This window comes from Ammospiza caudacuta, chromosome 2 (genome assembly GCF_027887145.1).
Source record: "Ammospiza caudacuta isolate bAmmCau1 chromosome 2, bAmmCau1.pri, whole genome shotgun sequence".
In the NCBI taxonomy this organism is placed as follows: Eukaryota; Metazoa; Chordata; class Aves; order Passeriformes; family Passerellidae; genus Ammospiza; species Ammospiza caudacuta.
Window position 1 is genome coordinate 105,296,505 of NC_080594.1, and position 25,364 is coordinate 105,321,868.

The 25,364-nt window shown below is 39.3% G+C and overlaps 1 protein-coding gene across 1 annotated transcript in view; it reads right to left on the bottom strand.

Annotated features, from left to right (window-relative positions):
* Positions 1-25,364, bottom strand: part of PHKA2 (phosphorylase kinase regulatory subunit alpha 2) — a 44,344-nt gene that overhangs the window by 10,196 nt on the left and 8,784 nt on the right. The window contains exons 6-27 of the mRNA XM_058800613.1: positions 25,128-25,208; positions 23,998-24,096; positions 23,536-23,682; positions 23,257-23,310; positions 22,562-22,684; positions 20,177-20,272; positions 18,700-18,807; positions 17,925-18,003; positions 16,396-16,530; positions 14,472-14,581; positions 11,870-12,014; positions 11,322-11,400; positions 9,736-9,899; positions 8,929-9,102; positions 7,714-7,802; positions 6,467-6,600; positions 4,801-4,957; positions 3,256-3,335; positions 2,955-3,033; positions 2,706-2,835; positions 2,011-2,112; positions 1,288-1,406 (exon numbers count right to left, since the gene is read on the bottom strand). Of these exons, the coding sequence (XP_058656596.1) occupies positions 1,288-1,406; positions 2,011-2,112; positions 2,706-2,835; positions 2,955-3,033; positions 3,256-3,335; positions 4,801-4,957; positions 6,467-6,600; positions 7,714-7,802; positions 8,929-9,102; positions 9,736-9,899; positions 11,322-11,400; positions 11,870-12,014; positions 14,472-14,581; positions 16,396-16,530; positions 17,925-18,003; positions 18,700-18,807; positions 20,177-20,272; positions 22,562-22,684; positions 23,257-23,310; positions 23,536-23,682; positions 23,998-24,096; positions 25,128-25,208 (2,484 nt within the window). The remainder of the gene's footprint in view (positions 1-1,287; positions 1,407-2,010; positions 2,113-2,705; positions 2,836-2,954; positions 3,034-3,255; positions 3,336-4,800; positions 4,958-6,466; positions 6,601-7,713; positions 7,803-8,928; positions 9,103-9,735; positions 9,900-11,321; positions 11,401-11,869; positions 12,015-14,471; positions 14,582-16,395; positions 16,531-17,924; positions 18,004-18,699; positions 18,808-20,176; positions 20,273-22,561; positions 22,685-23,256; positions 23,311-23,535; positions 23,683-23,997; positions 24,097-25,127; positions 25,209-25,364) is intronic.

Consider the following 25,364-nt stretch of genomic DNA (forward strand, 5'->3'; position numbering starts at 1 on the left):
GAGCCCTGCTCAGACCGACCTCCAAGGCCACCTCGGGGCCAGTGCAGCACAGCCAGCAGCACCTTCACAGCCTCCCCACACCCACGATGATGCTGCAGCAGTGGCACAGCTCAAACACAGCAACCAGGTCTGGGATCTCTGCTTCCCTGCCTGACCATGTCCCGTGAAGAATCATTAACTGATCTTTACTGCCACCAGAAAATGCTTCCTGTTAAGACCATGTAAAAATGCCACTCCTTTCTGAAGGTTTATTCAATCTGTTTCATCAGTCAAAGGAAAACATCAAATATTTCCTTAGATTAGGCTGCTCAAAGCCCCATCCAATCTGACCTTATACATTTCCAGGGACACGGCATCCACAAGTTCATGGGGCAATCTGTTCCATTGCCTCTCCCCCTTCATTAAAAAAGTGTCCTTGCATCTAATCTAAACCCGCCCTTTCAGTTTCAAACTGTTGCCCCTTATCCTGTCACTAGAGGCCTTGGCAAAAAGCATCTCTTCATCTTTCCTTTAAGCCTCCTTTATATATTGCAAGGCTGCAATAAGGTCTCTTGGTGCTTTCTCTCCCTAGTTTGAATAACCCATGAGGAAAAATAAAACCATTCTTACAAATGTATTTTATTTGACCACTACCTTCCTATTTATTTAAAGCACAAGAAAATTATATCTGATAGAGACACAAAATAGAGAAATCAAATCACTCATAATAAAACCATCAGTTACATTCATTCAGAGTATTTTGGTTGTGTTTTCTATGATCTCTCCATATACTCAGTTAATTTAAATAATTTAAAGTATAATTTAAACTATTGGACTTGAATATGCATGTATAAATTCTAGCAGTAATCATCCTCCATTCCTCAAGAAACAGAACCAGAAGAAAACAAAAAAACAAAACAAGATTCCTTTTCCACATGGATCTTTTCCAAAAGGCATGTGGTCCAGTTTTGCCCCTTGGGCCAAGTAGAAGAATGAACACTGCATAAAAGCTTCTCTTTGTTCATCTGACTTTCCCTTAGCTAAACATGATAGAAGAGCTGTTTTTACAGTGGACAACATGAATGCATTACAGTTTGATCAAGTTCTTCTATATTCAGCATGTGAAACAAGAACAAAAGAGGAAGAACATTTTTGGAGGAAACATCCCTTAACCGCCTTCTATTTAGTGATCAGTTTTAAAATCAAAGCAACTTTGGAAATTTCTGTTAATTAGCAGGAATAAAACCTGACATATCACAGTTCCAGAACAGCTGTATTTTCTGATGAGCATTGACAGAAAACCCTCACCTGCTTCATCTCACTCTTCAATTTAGTAATACCACTTCTTTCTGTTTTGGTTGCTCCAGAATGCCCCATCTCATGAATAGAAATTGCAGGGCTGGATGAAGAAGAATCTACAGGTCGCACTGAAGAAGCAAATGGACATTTTTAACATTCTAGGGGTAGAAAAATAGATTAAATTCTATCTAAGAAGTAAACACAAATCATTTCAGAAATGTGCAATGTTCTTGGTGACAGCATCCTTTCACAGAAACACATCAAGAGTTCAAATCTGATTGTATCAAGTAAGGGGCCTCAATCCATTCTTGGATATCCAGAAACTGATTTTCCAGGACAGTGAGCAATTGTAAATTTAGTCAGAATTGCAACGAGTCTCTGAGGGTCTACAGAAGAGCCCAGGAGACAGCTGATGTGCCAGTCATGAATATGTGGGCATCAAAGACATGCTACTTGAAGGCAGGTTAGATATGACCTTTTAATGGCTTTTGTTCTGGTTCCATAAAATGTCTTCATTTTAAAAGTTTGCCTTCCTATTACTGAAAACTTGATACAATCTTATTTCAGTGCAGGATAGCTTCCACCATATGTGTTTTGTTTATTTCACAGCAGACATACACGTGCACTGGTCACCCATGATTAATACATTACCTATACCTTTATTTTACATGCAGAAAGAATAGATCCCCACTTGCAAGGCAATCTAACTTAACATAAAAATGAACAACTTACAGCTTCTTTCCACTCCAAACTCTTTCCCACTGAGAATATGATGTAGGAGACTTTTCATATCAAAGGGGCTTAGATTCATCAAGCTCTCTGAAGCTTCTTCACCTAGTTAAACAAAATAAAATAAAACAGAATGACAAATGTCACTGGGAAGACAACAAGCTATAAAGCTGGCTAAGGAAACTATGAATGAAGTCCAATCACATTTTACTCATTTGCTAGCCCTTCCTTTAAAAAATTAATACGTAGGCACATTTCATAGAAAATATATTTCATTACTAAACCACAAACACTCCACAGAAATAACATTATTTGCATTAATCTTTATTATGCCCTAGCTTGTGCAAAACTTCACTGTAGCTCATGATGAGAAAGCAGTTGCTCCCTTACAGAACAAGATCACTTGGAAAGGTATGACAGCTATCTCCCAACAGCAGGTGACAGGTGGACCTAAATTCCAGAGACAGAGTTATTCCATAAAGAATATTCTCTGATATTCTTTGAATAACTGGTTGCTGGGAGGAGATAAATCTTTTGTTAAATAAAAAAAAAAAAAAAGTGATTTTCAAGGTTTGTAACTGCACATATGAACTAAGAGGTTAGTAGAAGGAATTAATACATATCAATGAAAAGATCAGCCACAAAGGGTGAAGCAAAAATGCTACCATAAGTACCCTTACAATGAAGCTGCTTCCTACCTGAGCATTTGAGACTCCGTGCCAGCTCAGTGGCCATCACCTGGATTATCAGACCAATGCGGAGCCGCAGCATCTCCACAAAAAGGCTGGGCTGGGAGCGGACGTACATGGCCAGGTACATAATTATCTCCTGTAAGCACAGATCCACAAAGGCACCTGTCAGAGTGCCTTCATGGCTTCCCCTGCCTCAGAGCAAACACTGGCACAGCACTGGCACAGCCCAAGAAGCCTTTTGCACAGGCTGCATACCTGTGTCAGGACTGCAATGCTGATGTCTTGGCCACTGGCTTCATAAATGAGATCTGTGAGCTCCTCAGGGGGCAGAGGGCTGCAAGAAGTCAAACCACAGGTAGCAGTGATTCAGCACAACCAGCTATTAAATTCTTCACTGGCATCAAATCACCCAGAACAAAGGTGCCTACAATTCTACCTGGCTGGCTACAAATCCCTTTGAGGGCAAGGAGTAAGGATTAAAAGAAGATAATAGCAGCAGGAAGGTACCACAGGAAGATGAAGGGCAGCCTGTGCCCAAGGCAGAGCTCCCACTTACGTGGTAATGATTTTCTCACGGGGTTCTGGGGGCAGGCCCACTGTAAGTTGCTTGTGGTGTGACAGAAGGTCTGTGCATGCCTGCCATAAGGGGACAAAAAGCAAGAGACCTTTCTCTGTGTCATGTGGAAGTGATATGGCTTTTAATTCACCAAATCAAGTTAATTACATTTCTTTAGCAATATTTAAATGCATTTCTATTAATTACCAGACACACAAATCCAGCAGAATGCTGTTAAATAGTTGCCAAAGATCTCCTGAGGTCAACAGGGTTAAGAGAGTTTGAAAGCAGCCTGTTTCCCTGCTCAGTGAAATCAGCAGCACAATGATAAGATTAGGAACTCTAGTGGGGCTGGCAGATCAATAAAGGCTTTCATCCTTTATCATATGATAAAGTTTTGTTCTTTATTTAAGACAATAATATTTTTAATCAGTGAAAAGTTTGGCAGCATTAGTTAAAAAAATCCTGTGTACTAACATATCTCCTAAAATAAGCACCCAGCATACTGCACCACATTCTGATACAGTCTGAAATAGGTACTTCCCCCAGTACCACAGTGTTTACTCGTTCATATTGACCTCCTTTAAAAGCAGACGTTCAGTTTACCTGTTGTAGTATCCTGAATCAAAAAACATCACAGAGCAGTGTTCCTCTGATTTTGAAGAGTCTATTTTCACTGCCTTAACATGGAAGAAAACAGATAATCTCTTTTCCTCCTCCCCAGTTCTTTGTCCTTTTCAAGTTAACGTACAAAGCTTTTTGTGAGCATGTCTGTACTGCTCGTCCATTGTGTCTTGAGAAGGCAAAAAGTTCTGTGCTTAATGAAGTATCATGCACAGTGATTATCCCAAACTGCTCCCCACAGACAGGACTGTCACTAAAATAAGGCATCCTAGATGTGACACAGAGCCTTGAAAATGGCCAGGAATTACAGAAAGAGCTCCTCAGAAATATGCAAGGGATTACTAGAAAATTAAAAAATACTTTCAGAATACTTGGGAGGAAACCTTTTTGTAATGATCAAAATCATGTCTGTACTCTTGGAAAACAGTGGATTTTTCTTGTTACCACTTAATAGTCACAGATATTTAAATGGTTCCAAACATCCATTCACAAGGCAGACTGTTGACCCAAGGGGATGGAAATGGGCAGAACATGTTTTTGTGTCATCACCAGCACCCTGACAAAGCAGTGCTCCAGAAGTGTTCATACCATCACAACAGCAACAGACAATTACCAGTGACAACTGCAGCATTCAAAGCACATAGTTAAGGTTCTCCAATTAACAGAGATGAAATGAAGCTTTCACAACTATTTACAGTGTGACATTCTCAGTCCATGCCAACATTAGCACAGTTTGCAGTACAGATGAAAGATAAGGATGTAGTAAGACTCTAGATCAGAGAAACAACCAATATTTAATTTAAAATGCTGCACTTTGTATGTTGCAAAGTAAAACCAGAAGGACAAGCACAAACAGTCAACTGGTAGTTCTATCTCTGTTCCCAGGCAGGAAACTGAACCAGGATTATTTGTATTTCATACCTCAGCCAGGACTTCAACTCTCTTTTTGAGTATGCCAGAAATGTAACGGATTAAGCCCCACTCCTGATTGAGGCCTGCCTTTCTGTAGAGCTCATTGAGGAGGCAGTGGACAGTGACCCCATACTGTCCATCCAGCTGTGTGTCCCAGTCAGCACCTCTGCCACAAAACAAACAGGAGGCGATTGTCATCAGGCACAATGCTAAACTTTATCACATGGCTGTATTTTGACTGCTTTGCTCATGTTGGTGACATTAAATACCAAATAAATATCAAATGGGACATCTGTGCCTTCACCACAGATTGACTCTGTGTGGACAAAATCCTCTTGATACCAGGAACTTTCACACTGACTTGAGCACTCACTCAGCTGTGAGCCAGCACCTTGAAAAGGAACCACCTGAAGGATTTCCTACTAGGCTTTAAATTGAGCATTCACACGGACAGTTTGCTGCAGGAACACTCCAGGTAGTGCTTTGTCAGAGCAGAACTCAACAATACCTTCAGTGCTGCTGAAGACTACACCCATTTTCCAGATCCTTCAGGGGGATTTTTTAGCCATTCCTCTTTCTTAGTCATTAACTAAACTTCTGTGTTGCTTATGCCATTACTGAAAAAAGCAAAGGAGATTTCTCTTCCTTTGAAATTCACTTTTGAAATTCACTTCTGAAATTCAATGCATTATAGCTTCTCTTTGGTAATGTTTTGAACTGTCACAGAATGACTTTTCAACTCCTGCTGACAGAGTCCACCAGAGGACCATCTGCCTGCTCAACAGAGTCTCCCTTGGTGAAATTACTGGTGTTACATGCAGTAAAACAACAAAACATATTTTTTATAGGATTTCCTTTACTCTTTAAGAGAGGATGCTAAACATTTTGTTTGGGAAATCAAGAAGATCAAAGATGTCCACACAGGAGACAGACTAAAATAAACAAAAATGCAGTCTTTGTAGCAGTAGGGAAGACCATCTGTGATTAACACATACTTGTCTTTCCACCAAAAGCTAACTACCTGACAGGTTCCAGCAGTATTCTGCACAGGAAAAAAAAAAAAGTTCAATAAACACACTTCAGAAGATGATTCTGTTGTTTCTATTTGCATTTTGTTCCCATAAAACACATTAAATAGCAGGTGTTTACTAACTCCAGCAGATGGGTCCAGACTGCTTCCAAGAATGTTTTAAAAAGTATCAAATTTTAGCCAGTTTTATACCTAAATATGCAAAGAGATTAGAGGAAAAATAGTGAACACTCATTAAAATTGCATTTTGCCTTTAGTTAGAAAATTACAAGATGAATTTTCCCTCCACTTTCATTATTGTGTATGAAAATCACACCAAATCTTTGTGAACTTCAAATGGAGTGCCACAAATATAGCAGAGTGTGTTCTCACTCATGGAAAGGATTTGTGCATCTAATTTGTGAGCCCTGGAGACTTTATATACTTGTAACTGTGAGCCAATCAACTTTAGAATTTACACAAGTCTTCTTTTGTATCCAAATAATTCCTGTAATCAAACTAACTGAAAATATGCTTGTTAAAGCACAAAATATTTCCACTGTCCCCTCAAAACACAACCTGAACAGTGGAAACCTCTTGCACAAGAAAAATCAGATAGCTGTGACCAAACTTAAAGATGCTGAAGCTCACACTCAGGCAACTTACTTGAGTATATGCAAGATGTACAAGATATCTGCTTGATCATGGAGTGTTGGACATTCCTTCAGCTGATCAACAAGCTTCCTGCAATCCAAATCACCATGAGCATCTTTAGGTAAGTGCAAAACATTTTCATGGTCCTGATAACAAAGATGGATGAAAAATCACAAGACATGACCTTGAAAAAAGTAGCAGATCTGTAACTTCTTGTAACTTCAATTAAAAAGGCATTAAAAAATCACAGCAGTCTTGCAACAAAGCTCTGCACTTGAAATAGAGACACATCACTTAGTTCTTGCCAGGGTACTGCAGGCACAGAAAGGAGACTAACCCCAAGAAACACAATCCCCAGAATGGAACCTTGTATCTATTTTTCTTTTTTGACAAAACAAAGAAATCTGATACTGCATACTTTTATCTGCATACTTTTTCTGTCATCTTATGTTACTTGTAAAGAGAAAAGCAGAAAGATAGTTTTCTTTATTTGTAGAAATAATTTAGAGCTTTTTGAGTTCCATCTCTAACCTGTATATAAGTGTTTTTTTATGAATGCAAATATTGCCATTATAAATTTTCCAAGGTCATGAAAGTAAAATGATAATTAATCAGATGATGGATGTAATCTTGTGGTGAATTCTTGGATGAAAAGAAGTTTTGTTTAACAATCTGTTCAGCACTTTATATAATCTTAAAATACCATTTCCACAAACAGAGCGTTGTGCAGAGCAGAATCCCTCAGGAGGGTGGATAGAACTTCTTTTAGCTATTCTCAGCATCTGGCCACATATACCAGGACAAAACAAGTGCCCAGCACAGCTCCATCTTCATGCCTTGAGGTGGGATTTGGCTGGTGCCCTAAGGACATTCACATATTCCCTCTTGCCCAGATGTTACTATAAGCAGCATTTCTTGGAAAACATCTCTAAAGCCTGTGAACATCCTGTCCTTCCCCTTGTGTTCAGCTAGAACTAAAGACAATGACTTAACTTTTGGCTTTTAAAAATTAGGCAATCATTATGTTCTTTTCTGCTTTGCACATTCAATTAAAAACTTTCCACTTGATAGTGTCTATTTGACTAAAAAACCTTAATCCAGCCAAAAAATAATTTCCAAAACAAGGGAGTGCCTTGGACAAAATGGCTTGTCTGTGAAGAAAAATGAGACCTGGCATAGGGTTTGGAAGGAAAACAGGAGGAAAGGCTACGGCATTGCATCCTAAACCCACAAACAGCATAAAAATTCCTACACTTTACCTTTGTCCCAAAGAAATGAGGATTATCAACAAGATTCAGAGACTTTCGGTGTGTGTTCAGAACTTTAGTGGGAAGAGACATAGACACAGCTGGAAAGCAAAGAAAAAAATGACTGTTTCAGTAACATGAAAATCAAAACCACCTACATGAAGCAGCTTGACTAGGTAAAAACAATAAAAATACCTCCAAGAGTCAAAATACAGAGGCAGTGCTTCTGAGATGTGTGCAGAACTGAGACAAGCTCATGTTCTGAACTTTGTCTCCTCGCAGGTTTGTTCTGAGAGCTTCTGATTTCAGCATGTCAAAGGCTCAGGAGCCACATGCTCAACTGATACCTCTTATTTGGCCTGTGAGTCCAAAATCCTGCAGCAAAATGACCTGACCCTGCCAAGTGTTTTAAACATTTCAACAGGAAATGAGTGGAGAAAATGGCCTAAGACTTCATAATTAAAATTGTAATGCTAAATGCAGGATAATGCTCTGTTACCTTCATATATGCTGAATTCAATGGAGGATGAGATGATGTGGCATATGAAAGATTGCAGAAAAAACTAATAGAAAAGCTTGGAAGTTATTAATTTACACTGAAGTTAAGGGAAGTATTCCACTGACCAGGGCATTGAATACTACATATCTGCATATAAAACAATGCATATGTCGGAATCTATCTACAAATTCAGTCAAAGTCTTCTTTTGGTGCATACCCTCCAATCAGGCTATCAGAAATGCAGCATAGTTAGAAAGACTGTGCTCCCTCTCTACTCCATTTGTTCTTACAAATTTAGAAAGTACATGTGAATATTTATGTTTTTCTTGTATTGAAACATTTCACAGCAACTTTATTAAAATTAAAAAGTACATTTTGTCTGCCTTTATAAGCAAAGACAAAACAATTAATTAACTGATTTGGGTCCTAAAATTCTATCCAACTAAGAAGCTTTAGCAGCTTCCATAACATTAATTTTGATTATATGTTACATTTCATTGCAGGTTTTCTGTGTATACACCATGGCACAGGATACTGGGGGAACATGACAGCAACAACTTTAGTCATTCTTACTTGTTAAGGAACTTCTTATTTCATTTCTATAAGGAAAGAACTAGTGGCACAAGTATGTCAAAAGGTATCATTTTTAAATACTTGAACTTACCCCTTGTAGGAGCCAAAACAGGTTTTTAAATTATTATCACTAAATAAACAATAGGGAGAAATACCTGGAACTTCCAAGCCCTTTGTCTTGGCCATTATTGACAGTATCTCCTCTGTGGAATGGTTTGCACTGAACACAGGAGGTTCAGTTGTTGTCTTTGAAGTTGGAGGCAGGTATGACTTCAGGGCTGTGCTCTGCAGGACATCATTTATATACTGATCCAGCTCATCCTGGCTATCTAGTGTAACATTCATAAAAAATAAAGGTTTCTTAAAGGTAAAAAAGAAAAATCACTATTTATCATCATCACTTTCTTATTCAAACACACCACTATATTATTGCTTATTTATAAGGACACTCAAATATGCAAAAATAGTGTAAGGAAGAGATTTTTTAAGCCAAAAAAATTGGAAACAAAAGAAAAAAAACATTTTGGACATTGAAAACAGATTTAGAAGCTAGTTTTGCCTGTGAAAGGAATCAAAAGGGGTTTTATTTTGCTGGTAGATCATAGAACGCAGCTGGACTTGATGATTGTATAAGTTTCTTCCAACTTGTATGATTCTAAGACTCTACAATCTCTTCCACACAAGCTCTTGTCCACGACTCTTCACAGTCCTTTAACCTCTCCCACACCTCCCCACCTGCTGACTCTCCAGACTTAGCTTTGCTGTAGCAGTTGCCAGTCAGTGCCACACTACAAATGCAGGAAGAACACACATGAACTCATTCTCCTGTCCTCAGGTGGGTGCACAAGAAAACCAAAGGACCATCAGCTGTGCACAGAGCAGACTCTGCACTGCAGGCAAAGCCAGGCTCTGCTGATAGAACTTGACAGAGAAAAAAATACCAAGTGAAAAAACACTACTACCTTTTTCACAGAAATCTGCTGGGTAGTCTCCATATTCACTGTCAGGACTATTACAGTTGTCATTATGGTCATCAAACAGTTTTAGGTCACAATCTGGATCCAGGAAGCTCAGATTTGTATGAAAAGAGGTGGTAAGAAATTCTGATAGCTTGCCTATCTTCACCCTGCAAAAGGGGACACATGCCAAAGAGCATTAACATCCACCATCCTGACACTGATTAATGCTCACTTAGCTTTCCACAGCTCTTCCAAAATTTATGAAACCTACTGTTCAATCCACCTCTGGCAACTGTAAAGCCACAGAAACTGGCACTGAAAAATAAAAAAGGAAAACAACAGTTGCACATCCAGCTGGGTACTTACTGCCCTAGGTACTAATTGATTTTAACTGTGCTATGGTAACAGGCCTAACTCAAAGCTAATTATGCAGGGTGCTGTATGTTCATATGAAGAGAGACCCTGAGCTCCAAGGACCTGAGCTCCAAGGATAATGCATAAGAAACTGGGGCTGAGAAGGCCCCATGAATGTGTCTTTTCACAGAACTGGAGGCTGCTAAACCATCTGTGCTGGTTTTAGGGATAAGACTGAATGACGGGGCTATGCTTTGGGTTTGTGCTGGTAACACAGGGATGCATTAGGTACTGCTAAGCAGGGCTTACACAGCACCCCAGCCTTTCCTGCTTCTCACCCCACCAGCACAGGCTGGGGGTGCACAAGGAGCTGGAAGGGGACACAGCCAGACAGCTGACCCCTGCTGACCACAGGGACATCCATGGTGTCATGCTCAGCTTATTAAGCTGGGGGGAAAATGATGAAGGAGGATGCTCAGGGATACTGAAGTTTGTCTTCCCAAGCCACAGTTACATTTGATGGAGTACAACTTTCCTGAAGATGGCTGAACAACTGCCCATGGAAAGTGGTGAATGAATTTCCCATTTTGCTTTGCCTGCATATGTGGTTTTTGCTCTACTTACTAAACTCTCTTTATCACAACTCACGAGTTTTCTGACTTGTATTTTTCCAATTCTCTCCCCAGTCCCACTAAGGGGAGTGAGGGTGAGTGGCCATTGGGGCTGAGTTGTTGACTGGAGTTAAACCATGACAATATTTGATTGTCAAAGGAAGATACTGATTGAGGGGGAAAGCAGAAAAAGAACAGGGAGATATTGTGGCATCATATTTTACACACAGATGAATGGAACACTCCAGCTTACAAGTACTACATTCAATTAAAACATGTCCAGTAACCATGAAAGTAATTTACTTTTTAATAACAGAAGGCCAGCCAGATTCATATTTCAAAGATTTCATATTTCAAGACTCCATATTTCCAAAGATTTGATGTCTGTTTTCTTTATCCATGAATGGCAGTCAGAGATGGCACACTTTTTGGGAGTCACATCTTTTCCATTGCACCTGAGGACCAGCTACCATTTGATTGCCACACAGTAATTAAAGCTGGAACTTCCTTCTCTGCAGTATTCTAGTACAAAGTCTGTGCACTACCACAAGTACAAAACTGAGACTTTTACAGGATTTAATTTAAAAAATCATGGAGATAATAATTTGGCTATTCTGACATTACCTTGCACCTCCAAAATAACCATCTTCTAATTTTCTTATTGTGGCAAGAACTGCTGGATGAATGTCAGTACCATCATCAACTAAGAAAGAATAATGGAAGAAGCTCATCAACACATTCTTAAATTATCTCATCCAAATACAGTGTATTACTGGGTGTTGTCTACAATGTAAATCAGGCAAATTTTAAGCAGAATCCACAACTGCTATCAATACTAGCTTACTCAAAAATCCCAGACAACAAGCAAACAAAACACAACCCCTGGAAAAGTTCTAAAGACAAACACCAACCCACTCAAGACAAGTTCCAAAGGGATTTCTATGAAATTTCTTTAGACAGAAATAGCATGGAAGTGGTCGGTGATGGAAGCATATGAAGTGAAGCATGAGAAAACCAAAATTAAATATCACCATGTAATCCATATTCAGCATACACACGAGAAAATAAAACTGTACTTCTGATGTTAAAAATCCTGCTAACTGTCTCCTCTCAAACCAACATCCACCCTATCCTCCTGCAGTAATCTGCTTGAAACTGAAAATTAAGTTTACCAAGCATTGTGTGAGTGATGGGAAATGTCAAGGTTGGTCTCCCTGTCATCCTCCAGCAAGAAGTGAGGTAAGCCAGCTCTGTCTTGAGCATCTCCACAATCATCTGATTGTCTAGAGCCAGATAGAAGTGATGCTGGTCAGTAAACTAGAGAAGAGAAAAACACAACATAGGGGTAGTTGTTAGTCCTTTCCTTTTTTTTTTTGTTTGTTTCCTCCCTTAAATCATTCACAGAAGCCATATGAGCTACTCCTGACCACAACACAAATGATCTGAATTAACCTAACAAGGCCTCAGACTGTGACAAAGAAATCCATGCTTGTGCAAGAGTCCATTTCCTTACACCTGTAGACTGACCACCAAAGTAAGCTGTACAAACAAAACCTGGGCAAGCACAGCCATGAAGCAGAACCTTCCCCATGACCAATTACACTGACCTATGATCTGGAAGATGGAAGTACTCCAAATGTGGAAAAAAGCTAACAATAGTAACAAAAACAATAAACAGGCTTAAATGCACACTGGGGACTGGGAGCTGTATGTCTCCAGTGACTGTATGTCTCTTGGGAACCAAAGTCAGGCAGAACACAGAAAAGCTGGCAGTCACTGAGGAAAAAGGCACATGAAATGTGCAATGGCCAAGTGCTGCTCCCACTGCAGCAGGAAGCCAAGAACCACAGTAAGCCACTATTGTGGCTACTTCAGGAGCTGGAACCAAAGAAGCTGGACAAATAATGGAAAGTATATTAGATCAGCCACAACAAAAGAAAAGCAAACCCATAAGCCTTGGGGAGGGGTAAATGCATAAAGAACATGGAAGTTCAAACTGACAAAGTCCTGAGAAATTTTTTCACAGAAGGAATTAGGAACTAGCCAAAACAATCCTTGAGCCACTCACAGTTAGCTTTGGTAATTCAGGAAGAAAAAGTCCCAGAAATCCAGAGACAAGGAAACACACTGCCCATCTTTAAAAAGGAAGAGCTGTTTAAAAAATCAGGCCAATTCCAGTGCGTGGAAGCAAAGGAAAACAAAGCAAATTTGAGACAGACAAGATAATGAAAAAATGATAAAGTAAGATGGTCAAAAATCAACCTCAACAGATTAGTCCAGTTTCCTTCTTTGGAGCAACCAGATGGTAAGTATAAGAAAGTGGCTGACACCTACCAGCTTCTGCAAAATTCAGGTCACACTAGTGAGCTGACAAAAATTCCTAGGAAGCAGAACTACTTTTAAAATTGTTCTCAGAAGGTAGTTATTGACTGTTTTTTCAGAAATACTGTATCTGAATGAAGTCAGCCTTTGCCCGAAACCTAATCAATGTCTTCACTAGAAAAGAGAATGAAATACAAATGACAAAATCCCAAATTCTGTGGACACTAGTCAAGATCAACAAGATGATTTAATTGCTAACCTTAGGAAGGTGACATTAAACATTAACTCCATCTACCTCAAAAAAAAAATAGTTAGGGGAAGTTTCTGGCTTCGAAGCACAATGGAAAATGCTATGGAGGTTTGAGTAAAACTTTGAATAAGCAGGAACTGTTACTGTATTGCTAATGTTAAGATAAATGCCATTTTGCAATATCCTAGTAAGTGTGTCCTTATTTGATACATGACAAGATTTTAGCAGGAATATTGTCTCTTATTTACACAGCAAGATGTGAACTAAGAGGTATTTTGAAAAAAAAAAATCCCATCTCTAAGGAATTTGTCCCTTATTTGCAAAAGTAAAAATTGGTACAGGGAAGTAACACAACAACTAACATTTTATAAAGCTGTGATCAACTGACATGGGGAAGAATGAGAAAGGATCTATATTTTTTGCAGTAAATCTGACTTCTTTGGACATTATGAAGCAGTACAAAAGCCTTTCACAGAGTCCACTGAATGCCTTCAGCTGGAGTTTAAAGACTTCATTAGTCAAACATCAGTTTAGAAGGGTGGATGCATTCTTTATCCTGCATCAGTTGTACATGCTTGGAGCAGGGGACTCCCTGGCCATCTAGTACCAACTGCTGGAATAATTCTATTGAAGTAAGTGTGTTGCATTTCATTAAATGTATCAATAGGAGGCATTGATTCTATGAGGATCCAAACTTTCAGCAACGTTGAAAAAATGCACTAAAGAGAAAAAAACCCACAACATCCATTTCTCAGCATTACTACCCCTTCAACAACATAATGAAAAGATCACACCTTCACTTCCTAGGGGTTACAGTATTTGGCACACTTATGTGGTACTAAATTTTTCATCAAAGCAATTGGTAGAAAGATATATTAAGTGATGTATTTCTGCAGAAACTCTTTCACTGATTAGAATGTTGGTGTGGGCAGAGATCAGTAACAACTCTGCACTATTGATTTACTGTGTTCTCCTAAGCCAGAAGCCAAAGAAACCAGACTCTGTATGACTGAAAAGAGATTTATCAGCAGTTCTACCATGCTGATCATCCCATGCTCTTAAAAACCCAACAAAGTAAAGCCCATCTGCTGTTTCAGCCCTGTTCCACCTAAGGTACAGTGACAGCAGGGAAAAGCAAAGTGCTTCACTAATGATTCACCATTAAGAAAGGAGGGATTTTCCTGCCAGCTTTACATGCTTACCTGAGGGGTAAAAGCAAATATTTGATTTCTTATCACGTAGAGCTTGGAGGTGCCCAACACCCCTATGTGCCGGTGTGGTCGGCCGCTTAACTTCAGGTTCTTGTTCCGGCCTGGAAAGGAAAGGGAAAGGAAAGAATCTCAGCTAACATCTCCTGTGTTGTTTTCCAAAATAACCCCTTTAGACAGGAAATTTACTCCACTAATACCAGTAAGGCAGAAAACCAGTAACAGAGTGTGAGGCTACAAGCTACAAACTGGTTTTGTAGCAAGCAGCAATATAATAATTATTTAGCAAGCAGCAATATAACCAGAGTCCTTCAAAGGCCTGATTAAAAATTAAAATTTTGGCTTCACCGGCCATGGATATGGTCTTATAATTACAGTAATTGCTCAGCACCCAAAGCTTCCCCACCAAGAAGATGAAGATGTGATATTACAAAAAACAAAGCTATCAACATAACCCAGAAATTCCAGTGTTTTCAGATATAGGGCCTTAAAAACTCATGTCTGCAGGCTAAATCAACACACAAGGTACATCTAAAAACAACAAAAGATTTTCATCAGGCTTCAGTAAGCTTCACTTTTCTCAGTAGAGCTTATTAGCAATGATCCACACTCCAACCTTTGCACCAGCAGCCAGGAGCTCTCTCGAATCTTTCTGACAAGAACAAACAACCACGGCCTGAAAAAATACTACCGTGAACATTCCCAAGGAAGTCACTGTTAAAAACAATGTATCAAATCATCCTACTCACACTCCCCCACTAGTGAAAGACAGATATTATGGATGATAATAAAATAAATGTAAGCTTCAGCAAAACCCTGCAAATGTTTCATTTTTTTAGAAGAACTTTGAGATTAAGAGCTAGATTCTTTCACAGAAGCTTCTCTGTGTAAAAGGCATACTTTCTGAAATTTATCTGGAGGCCCCATTACTTTGAATGATTCCTTAAAAAGCTCCCTGTTAAAACAAAAAAAAACCAAGCTCACAAACAAAAACCACCACAACAAAAAGTGTTCACCCCATGAGCAGCCTCAGCATTATCTGTAACCAAATTGCCATGGGAACATGCTCCAGACTGCCAGAGAAGCAGGATACAGCTCCCCTTGTCCAGACAGCAAAGGAATCTACCAGTGCTGAGTCACCCCACCTCAATTTTATTTTATAGCAGTATCCACAGTTTTAAATCATGAGTTGCTGGCATGCCTGAGGAAGTAAAACTGAGTTAAATTAGGAATACATGTAACAAACTTTCCACCAAGACCCAAATAATTCCATCAAGGATTATCAAGAATAAGTTATAAAGTTATAAATAGACTTAACAACTAGAACCAGTCAGAGCTTTGGAGCATTTATTTAAGTCAGTTCAGGCTCTGAGGAAAACAGGACTTGAGAGCCACTGCTGAGGAACTGGAATGTATTTAAAATCTTGTTTAGAAAAGCTCTAAAGGCTTCTGGGTTTGCAACAGAGACAGAGAGCTTCAGCAGCTTAGCTCCAGGCTGGAAGGAAATTTAGCAAAAACCTGACAGCCCAAAGATGCTCTGATAGCAGCACAGCTTCCCTGATTTGGAGCAGAAAACTTCCCAGACTGCCTGCTCAGAAGATGAAAATCATACTGCCCAGTTTCCAGACTCAAATGACTTCTCAAAGGAAAAATACTTGATTTTTTCCTCTGTGTTTTACCAGGCATTTTTTCAAAAACCAGTTTCTCTGTGGAAGTAGTTTCTGGAGGACAAATGAAGAGTCAGTTTTTGTCTAACTCCAAGGGCACAGGGAAACTTGTATTTTCTTTGCCATTTCTAATGAGGTAATTTTTCCACCTCTTTGAGTCCCTAATTTAAGACAGAAGTTATAAGTTGGTTAAGCTTCTTAAAAAAACACCTTGTCTGGCAGCACAGAGGCTTCCACATTGAAATACTTACCCAGCATGGTGTAGAGGTTGCTGAGGATGCGAGCTGGCTGCACCCTGAGTGGATGGATGTCAGCAATGCTCTGAACATTGATTCCACGGTCTTGCAACAGATTCTTAATTTGATTAGATTCTGCCAAAACAGTTACTGTGTAACAGAAAACAAAAACACAAGTAAAAACCAATGTTCTACTCTTTTTAACTGACTGTCTCTACTGTCACCTCTCAACAAATGCATTTAGCTAACCAAAAAGGCATGAAGACCTCACTTTTTTCTTAATTTATGGATTCATGAAATCAAAAAGGATTGTAATAGGGCACCTGACAGATTTTTATTCTCTGTTTCTCAGTATTTCTTGCCATTCCTGTCCACTTTGGACAACAGTGTTGGTCAGAAGGGCAAGAAGAGTCCTTTGAGGTGTCTACTCAGACCTCCTACTCAAAGTAGGGTCAAAGCTGAGGTTAAAGCAGGTTCCTGGAGACTTAATCAGTTGCTTCTGATTTCTTTGAGTACCACTAGTTTGGATCACACAGTATCTTTTAGAAGAGAGTCTCTTTAAGTGCTTTCCCCCCCACAGAACAAAGGGAAAGATGACTTTAAAATCTTTGTTTTTTTAACACAGCACCCTATAACAATGCAGCCAAGTCACTGGGGAACAGGTGCTGTCACTTGTACAGCAATACATATTTCAGAGGACACAAAATGGCAGAGGTAGGGAGGAAAAAAATTCCCTAATAGAGGAATTTACAATCCAGGCTCAGAACCCATCTCTTGTCCCACTTCAGGTTTTGCCCATGATAAGTGGCTTATTGATTTGGGACTAATAACTCTTCTCTGTATTGTGAATACTGGCCAAAGAATGCTAAAAATAAGCAAGCACTTTTATTTCTATTGGAAATTAAGCACTTGGGAATAATGAAATGCTACTCCCATGAGGCACCAACAGGGGGTAAACAAGCACCAGCCCAGGTCACAGGATCCTTGACAAAGGCTGCTCCTGATAAATGAGCTGGTTGCTCTTTCAGCGTGGTCCAGGCACTGGAAAAGTCTTTAAGACCTGATCTGCTGGTGTTTGCTCTCTACTTAATTTCTGGTTTAAGGTCACCCCCTGTACACTCCCTGTTTAAGGTCACTCTGTGTACAGGGATGCTCCTCACTCAGTGTTCTCTGGTTCCTCTGTAAATGGGCTACATGAAACCTGACTAACCCAATCCATCTCCTGTCAGTCCTGCTTCCTCTCTCTAGAAGCTGCCAAGATTTTCTGTTTCACTACAAGATTAAGTTTGCCACTCTCCAATTCCAGACAAGCCTTAAAATTTTAACAAATTTTTTTTAAGTGCCTTAAACCTCATCTTCCTTCCTGGAAAAAGGCAGCTAGGCAAACAAACTCTTTCTCCTTCTCACAGTGTCATCAAAGCATCTATGTCCCATGCAAAAAAACTGCACATTATTTTTAAACACATCTTTCATCTCTCCTGTACACAGGGACTTTGCCACCACATAATTAAATTCACACAGAATGTTCACAGAAATTCCCTCACCTTGTACCACAACATCAGGTTTAAATCCTGTGGAAAATCTCCTGTTTAAGGGATCAATTTCACCTGCAGCAAGAAATCCCTAGAACAAATGCAAAAGAAAGAAAAAAGTAAGGAAACAGAATTTAAGCCAAAGGCTTCTGACATATAGAATAAATCCTAACCAATTTTCATATTTTTTCAGGACAGCAAGACTTAAAGCCTGGTTTGTCTACCCTGTCCACAAAGTAGGACATGCAATAAAAACAATGGCTGCAATATTTTTTGGAACAACAAGAAAATGGTTGTGGCTGACACAATCTGCATTCAGAATTCCTATTTCAGAGTTACAGCAACTTACATAATTTTACCAGGAAAGTGATTTTTTTTGTAGCTCCACTAAGATATTTGTGCTTCTTTTATCTAGTCTGACTTTAATGTGTCTGACTAGTAGACACATAGAGCAAGGAATAGCCTAGTAAAGCTGAAATGGCCCAAAATCCTGGCTCTGGAACAGCCAAATCAGCAAGTCAGCTTGGGCATATTTCTCTATTCTAAGTGAATTCCAGACCATAGGACAACTTACTCAGCTTGATTAGAAGCAATTAGACAATTGCTTAGCTATATTAAAAAAAAAAAAAGTCCTGAAAGCTTAGAGCTTTCATGGTTCATGTACATGTTTACATGTTTCTACTGTAAAAGACACTGGCCTCTACCTGCCAGCCAAACTATACTTAAAGCCCAAGCCATCTCAAACAAAATGCAATAGAAGTTTATCTACTATGCAAGCAATAATTACCTCTGCTAACAGGCAGCTCAGGACATACAATGATTGGCCCCAAAGATGGGGCAACTTTCCCACTGGGACACGATCCACCGAGTGAGGATTTTCATACTCCTCGTCCACCTAAAAACAAATACATAAGCAAGAAATTACCCTAAAGTTGTGAAGAACAAAGAATAATATGTAAGTATTTGCAGACATATAACCTAACATCAACCCTTTCAACTGCCCTTACTACTGACATAGAGATGTAATGGTTTCACTCCTAAGGCTATACAATTTCAGGGACAAGAACTACAGTTCCTTTTTGTACCTCTTCCCACCCTTCAGAGCTGGAGGATGAATGGGGACTGTGCATGCAATTATAGCTTTGGTATTAGCTCTTCCACTTGCTTCTCACCATGCCTTTGCTGCCTTCCCTCTGGGCTGAGCATAGGTAACTGGGTGTCTGCTTTCCAACCCCTTCCAAGATGACACTTTAAATTCACTCATGTCTACCCAGCTTTCTGAAGCAAAGGTGCTTTCCAATATGAAGATTATTCCACCTTTCCTGTGTTAGCAATGATGGTCAGTAGAAGAATTAGGAGTAGACTTACTAATTTAGAAAAACTGCCTTAGTTTTGCAGTATACAGATCTATTGAGGGCAGGGCAAAAACCCTCCCAGATTACATCTTCAGGCAGCCATTTCGTATTTCTTTTACAGACAGAGAAAATCTACCCTGTTGATGTGGCATGTTTTTCAGATCATTGTCATCATATCAAAATTCACAAGAAGGCTCTGGACTCTTACACGCTTGTTCCCACTAGGAAGGCAATTCAGTTTCCACCTCAGATCTGCGAGCAAGGCATCAGCTGAGCAACTCAGACCAACCCAGGAGGCTCCACACCCTTAGTGAGTGAGGGCTGAGAAGTCTGGAGTGGGAGAAGAAGTTGGCAGGGAGGGATACAAAGGCAAATAGCATGGAAGAGCACATAAGCTCATCTGAATTTCTCTGTCATAATGGGAGAATGAGATAAACAGTAACAGCAAAGGTGGGGGAAAAGAAAATGCCCAAACCAAAATCCCAGCCCAAACCCTAATCCATTTGAAACCTGGCTCCCGTACATGCTCTGGAAAAGGGCAGCACAGGCAATCAATAGATTAGACAGGTAGGACAATCTATGCTTTATTTCTTCTTTGAGCTTCAGTTCCTAAGCTAGTATCAACACTTCTTAAATATGTGTCTTGCTCTAAAGACGTAAAATTTTAAACCTGCTGTGATATTTCCACAGACAATCAAATTTACAAGTGAAAAGTGTGACCATTTGGAAGCCTAAAGTTTACCATTTCTCAGCAGGAGTTGTGAGAAGTCTCTTACTTTTTAAAATAATGTGCAATAGTCTTTTTTATTGTTGGTTTAAATTCATCAGACACAGAAAAACTATGAGACTGACATTCCTCTTGCTCTCTCTACTTTGCATACTGAAGTGGACACTGCATTTTCACAATACCTTTTCTGGAGGGACTGCATACAGTTCAGGCATTAGCACTAATCCATTCTTCTCTCTAATAAGTATTCCTTCCAGAGCCTCTCTGTACTCTTGTACCTGAAATTATTTTTAAAACAGTGTGAGAACTCACATTACAGTCAGCAAAACTGAAACAATAAAGTACTTTTCAGCAGTACTTTTAAACTGAAAGTTAATATATTTAAAAGAGAAAAAAAGGGGTGGAGGAATCATGACTTGCTGATGGAAGAACAGGGTTTAAATTATCAGAGACTCTTCCAGCATCTCAGTGTTATCAGAAACATGAACACTTGTCTTCAAACTGTAACACATTGCTACAAAACTTCCAATATATTCCTACTGAGAAGTGTGGTGGGTCTAGTGCTGGCCAAACACCAGTACACCATTAGAATATACTTATTCATCTCCTGCTGTGAGACAGGATTAGGAGGAAGGCAAAGCAGGCTCAAAACTTTAAAAGCGAATAAAGTAAACTTTATTAACAGTAACTAAAAGAAAGAATAATAAGAAACAGAATAAAACCTTTAGAACACTTCTCCCCCCTAAAACTTTTTTTCATGCTAACAATGTACAGAACCAATTCAGTCAGTTTATCACTTCTAAAAGAGTCTTTCTTCAGTTCACTTAGGGAGAGGAGTTCCTCTTGTCCATTTATGGAGGCTTCTCCACAAGAAAACAGTTCTCTTGTGGCATTTTATTTCCACAAAGAGCAGCTGCCCAGAAATCTGCAATCATGAAATCCCTCCCATTTTTCACAGCTTTTCCAACAGCTGTGTTTATGGGCCATGTCAACTTATGGGGTATTATTTTAAGGATGAGCTGTTCAAGAGCAAAGGTTCTCTTTATCTCTGAGATCATCTTCATCTTCATCTCTGAGAACAGAAGCCTTCTTCTTTCCCTGGTGCAAAGGGCCTTCATCACTCTTCTCTCTCTAGTTCAAACTTCCCATGGGATCACAGCTACCTCAGCATTTGCTTACTTTGGCATGGAGGCCTTTGCTCATATCTACAATTTGAACACTCTATCTCACCATACTTTCAATAAGTTACAGGGAAAAAGACTCTGATGTATACTTAGAGGGAAACTTTTCAAGCACTAACAGCACCTGCCTCAGAAATCCTATTTGCTGCTATTCCTGAGTGAAGTGGATCACTCAAAGTATGGTACTCACAGGTTCACATACACTGACATTTTAGTATCCTGTCTCACTCCACTTTTTTGAGTCCTCAGGGTGCTTATTTTTCTAGCAAAACCATTTGTTTGCAGCAGTAACTGGGGACTAGACACTCACCTGAGTGTCTCAGTGACTCATTCAACTCTGTTTGAACAGTGGAGACTGGGAGCAATTGCCCTGACCATGCCCTAGAACAGTCCATCTGCACACCAAAAAAACCCAAACAACCAGGTACATACTGTCCCAGATAATCCAACTAAGGTCTGGAGTCTGCTTCAGGAAGTGGTATTTTATTGACAGGACTGAAGTTTCTGTAAACTTTCTGATTTTCCCCCTCATGAAATAATGCCATTTCTCTCTTCATCAGACTACTTTTACTGTGTTCAGGAAAACATTTTGTGTCTAGTGTGGAAGGAATTTCACTTGATTTGCACCAACTGATACAGAAAGAGGGCTTTTTTGTCTGTAATTCTCTGAATAGTTTCTGATGACATTTCAGTTTTTAAAGGAGCTCAGCAACCTCCTATCTCTCTGCATGCCAGGCAATTTTAAATCACATACATTTTAAATTTCTTTCAAGCTAGCAATCTGCAGAAGTTCTGGTATGAATGTCTGATTACTTGCTGCTCTTTAAAATCACCAATACTCCCCAGGTGCCCCATAATCTTTGGAGAGCTACAATCAATTTAGGTCTACTGACCACTGCATATCTGGCACAGTAATGGCATGAAGTGACTTTGGGAACTAGTGAAAATGAAATTGCCCCACATAAAACAATCCCAAATCTCTCAGAATGTACAAAAAGACTGAAAGTACTAGAAATCTTGTTCTCAGCAGCCAAGCCATAGAGGTTGGGGAAAAAGAAGCTTGCCTCATCCTGAAGTCATTGAGAAAGGGGCATCAAGGTTGGTGATAAGACAAAACTAGGCAAATAAACTCTGTTTAGTCCAGTTTTACCACCCCAGCTAACAGAGCCATTCAACCTGGTATGGAGAGGGCAACCAGGCCCCAGTGTGCACAACCCTGCTGCCTCTACCATGTCATGAACTACCCAGGAAGGTGAAACTGGCTGAAGACTATTCCTCTCTGCTAATGGTGTATCTAAATAATACCCAAAACAAACATGGAACAAAGTTACAAAATACTGTAGGTAAATGGTTTTGCAATTTGAAAGCAATTTCTCCTTTCCTCACCTGGATTTTGTCCTCATTAAATATTCCATCAATTAGGAAGTATGTCCAGAATACTGGCCACTCACATTCAATATTCTCAAAGAGCTTGAGCTCAGCAGGATCATAGTGCAGCCTGCTTGGATCCTAAAAAATTCAACCACACTCATTTAGTCACAGTGCTAATTTAGTCACTTATATTCCAATCATAATGGCAGCCTATTTTATATAAATTATAGCACAGAAACCAATAAACCCACCAGAAATAGTTTCCATGCAGTCTCTTGACTTCTTGTCACATTCACTCTCAGATTCATTTAATGGTTCTCTAGACAAATCCATCCTTTCTAGTCTCAGGATCTAAGTGTCTCCCAAATGATTGTGGCTCTGCCTCAGTTCAAAGATATTTTGGGATGTTTCAGAGATACCACTTCATCTTAGACATCATAAGCATATCTAATGGTTAATTTCTAACAGAATTATGAATTAAGTTCTGTCCTTAATAACTGTTTTTTAAACCCCTAGTCTCCCTCAAATATGTGTCCTTTCCAGGGTGGATACCTGGATTACCCCCAAATTCACTAACATGTCTTAGCAGTGATGGAGATCTTCACCCCTTCATATAAATAAAAAAAAAAAATGTCTATAAAGAAGAGATACAATTCTTTCCATGTGAAGAATTACTGAAAATATACATCATAAATATACATCAGAAGTACCTCTCTGGGTGTCTTGTAACCATCTCTGAGAAAGCGACAGCAGCCATAGCGGCCCTGCAAAAACAGAAAACATTACAGGAAATTTCCCATACACTTCTTCCTCACAGACTAAGGTCAGCATAAAGGTGTGTGCTGAGTTTTATGGGTCACTTAGGGATCTTCCTCCCTCTCTTCATGCACAGATGAACCAACCTGGTAACCCTTGTTTAATTAGGATTTTTGGTTTAGCAAGAGGTTCTGCTTCTCTTTTTGGAAAATAAAAATGAAGTAAATCCTTACCTGCAATTTGGATATGATTTCACTCTTGGTTACATTAACAAGGTTTACATCCTCCACTGCAAAAGCTGGATAAGAAATAATAGACAGAAGGCCAGCATCTATCTCCTTGGATGTGGATGCCCTTGGCAACATGGAGTACAGAATAGACTGAGCAAAACAAGAAAAGGAGAGAGGGATGTAAAACAATTTGCCTACTTCAAAAGCTATGTCAAATGCAAATGAGACTACACTATTCCCAAACTGACAGAGAAGTCTGTGCAGTTATTTTTAACTGAGTTAGAATGAGAATGCTTCATCCTATTCAGTTTCATATGATCTATGAGAAACAGGATCAGCAGCATAGCCTGAAGGCATCCTTATTATGTTACATTTTGGCTCAGTTAATCAACATTTAATTTAAAAACAAAGGGGAGAGGGTGTTAGGTTTTCCCCTAGTAAAGCAAAGAGCAGACTAATTTTTACCTGACAGTGTTCCACTTCATCAGGAAGAACATGAATCACTGATTTGTGTCCTCCATGAGCTCCAAAAAGATCTAGTTCATCAATTGCCTCCAAAGCAGCCTTCAAAGAAAACCAAACCACAACTCAAAATCAATAAATACCTTTTAAACCAAGTATATACCCTAGCACCTGTACTTAACCTCTGAAAGAAATTACATAAGACAGCAGTTTGCCCCACCAACACTTTTTTCATCTTTAAAGGGAAGCTTGGCAATATTTTAGAAAAAGTAATTATTTCTGGTTTTCAATTAGTAGGATAGAGCATTGATGTACTGGTGATCCTTCCTACAATTTAAAGGCAATGCAAAAAAAATGGGAGCTGTGTTTCCAGAGAGACATTATCTAAACACTGACGTACTCAGTAAAAAATGCTTGTCCTGCCCTGTATTTCAAAATAGCCTCCTGTATCAGTGTGGGGCCAAGACCAGCAGCCTCTCCCTCTTGCAGTGCACACAAAATCTTACAAATCCTGCTGAAAGGCAAATACACCTTTAACCTTGATGATATTTGTCTTCTATCTGTCCTTCAGACACCATGTAATGAGGTAGTTGTCAATTGCACATTTACATTTATGGCCTTCTGAGCTTCATTTAGTATCTCTGTGACCTTGTGCTATGAGGGAACCAGAAATATCCACTTTCTTCTAAGTATATCTTCATTTATTTTTCTCTTTAAATATTTGTAGAAAATTTCTTAAACCGATATTCTGCTGTTTTTTTGAATTTACATCTGACTTGGTCTTATCATGACAACACATATGACATTGAGGCTGAAGAATGAAGGAGGAGTGAAAGAAAAGAAGAGGCCACTTTATAAGATTGCATCTCACTGAATCTGAGTCAGATTCATGGTTTAATTAATCTGGTACCCTTCTGGCAATGCCTGGAACAACTGTGCTGAGGTCCTTCAATGAGAGCCAGTATCTCAAAAATTTTACACTAAAAAATACTTACAACTAAACAAAAGTTCTTATGCAATCAACTAACTATTGCAGTGGCCAAGAAGACCATACAAAGGAAGCCATCAGGTTTGTCAGATCCCTCAAGCACAACACAGCAGCCATGAAGGAGGTGTCAGGAAGACATTCTCACTTTGGCCATTCCCACGGAGCTCGCGTTTAGTTCAGGGATTCCTTGGTTTGTCTTATCACCACGTTCCCAAATTCCATAATCCTGCAATACCATCAAGAAAAAAATGGCATGATTATATACAAAAGCAACCTTTTGCTCCCTCTCCCACAACAAATCCCCACCCCTACATTAAATTAGTTTATTATTTCCCTTAAAAAAAAAGAAAAAAAAGAAAAGAAAAAAGGGGCTCCAAGTCTC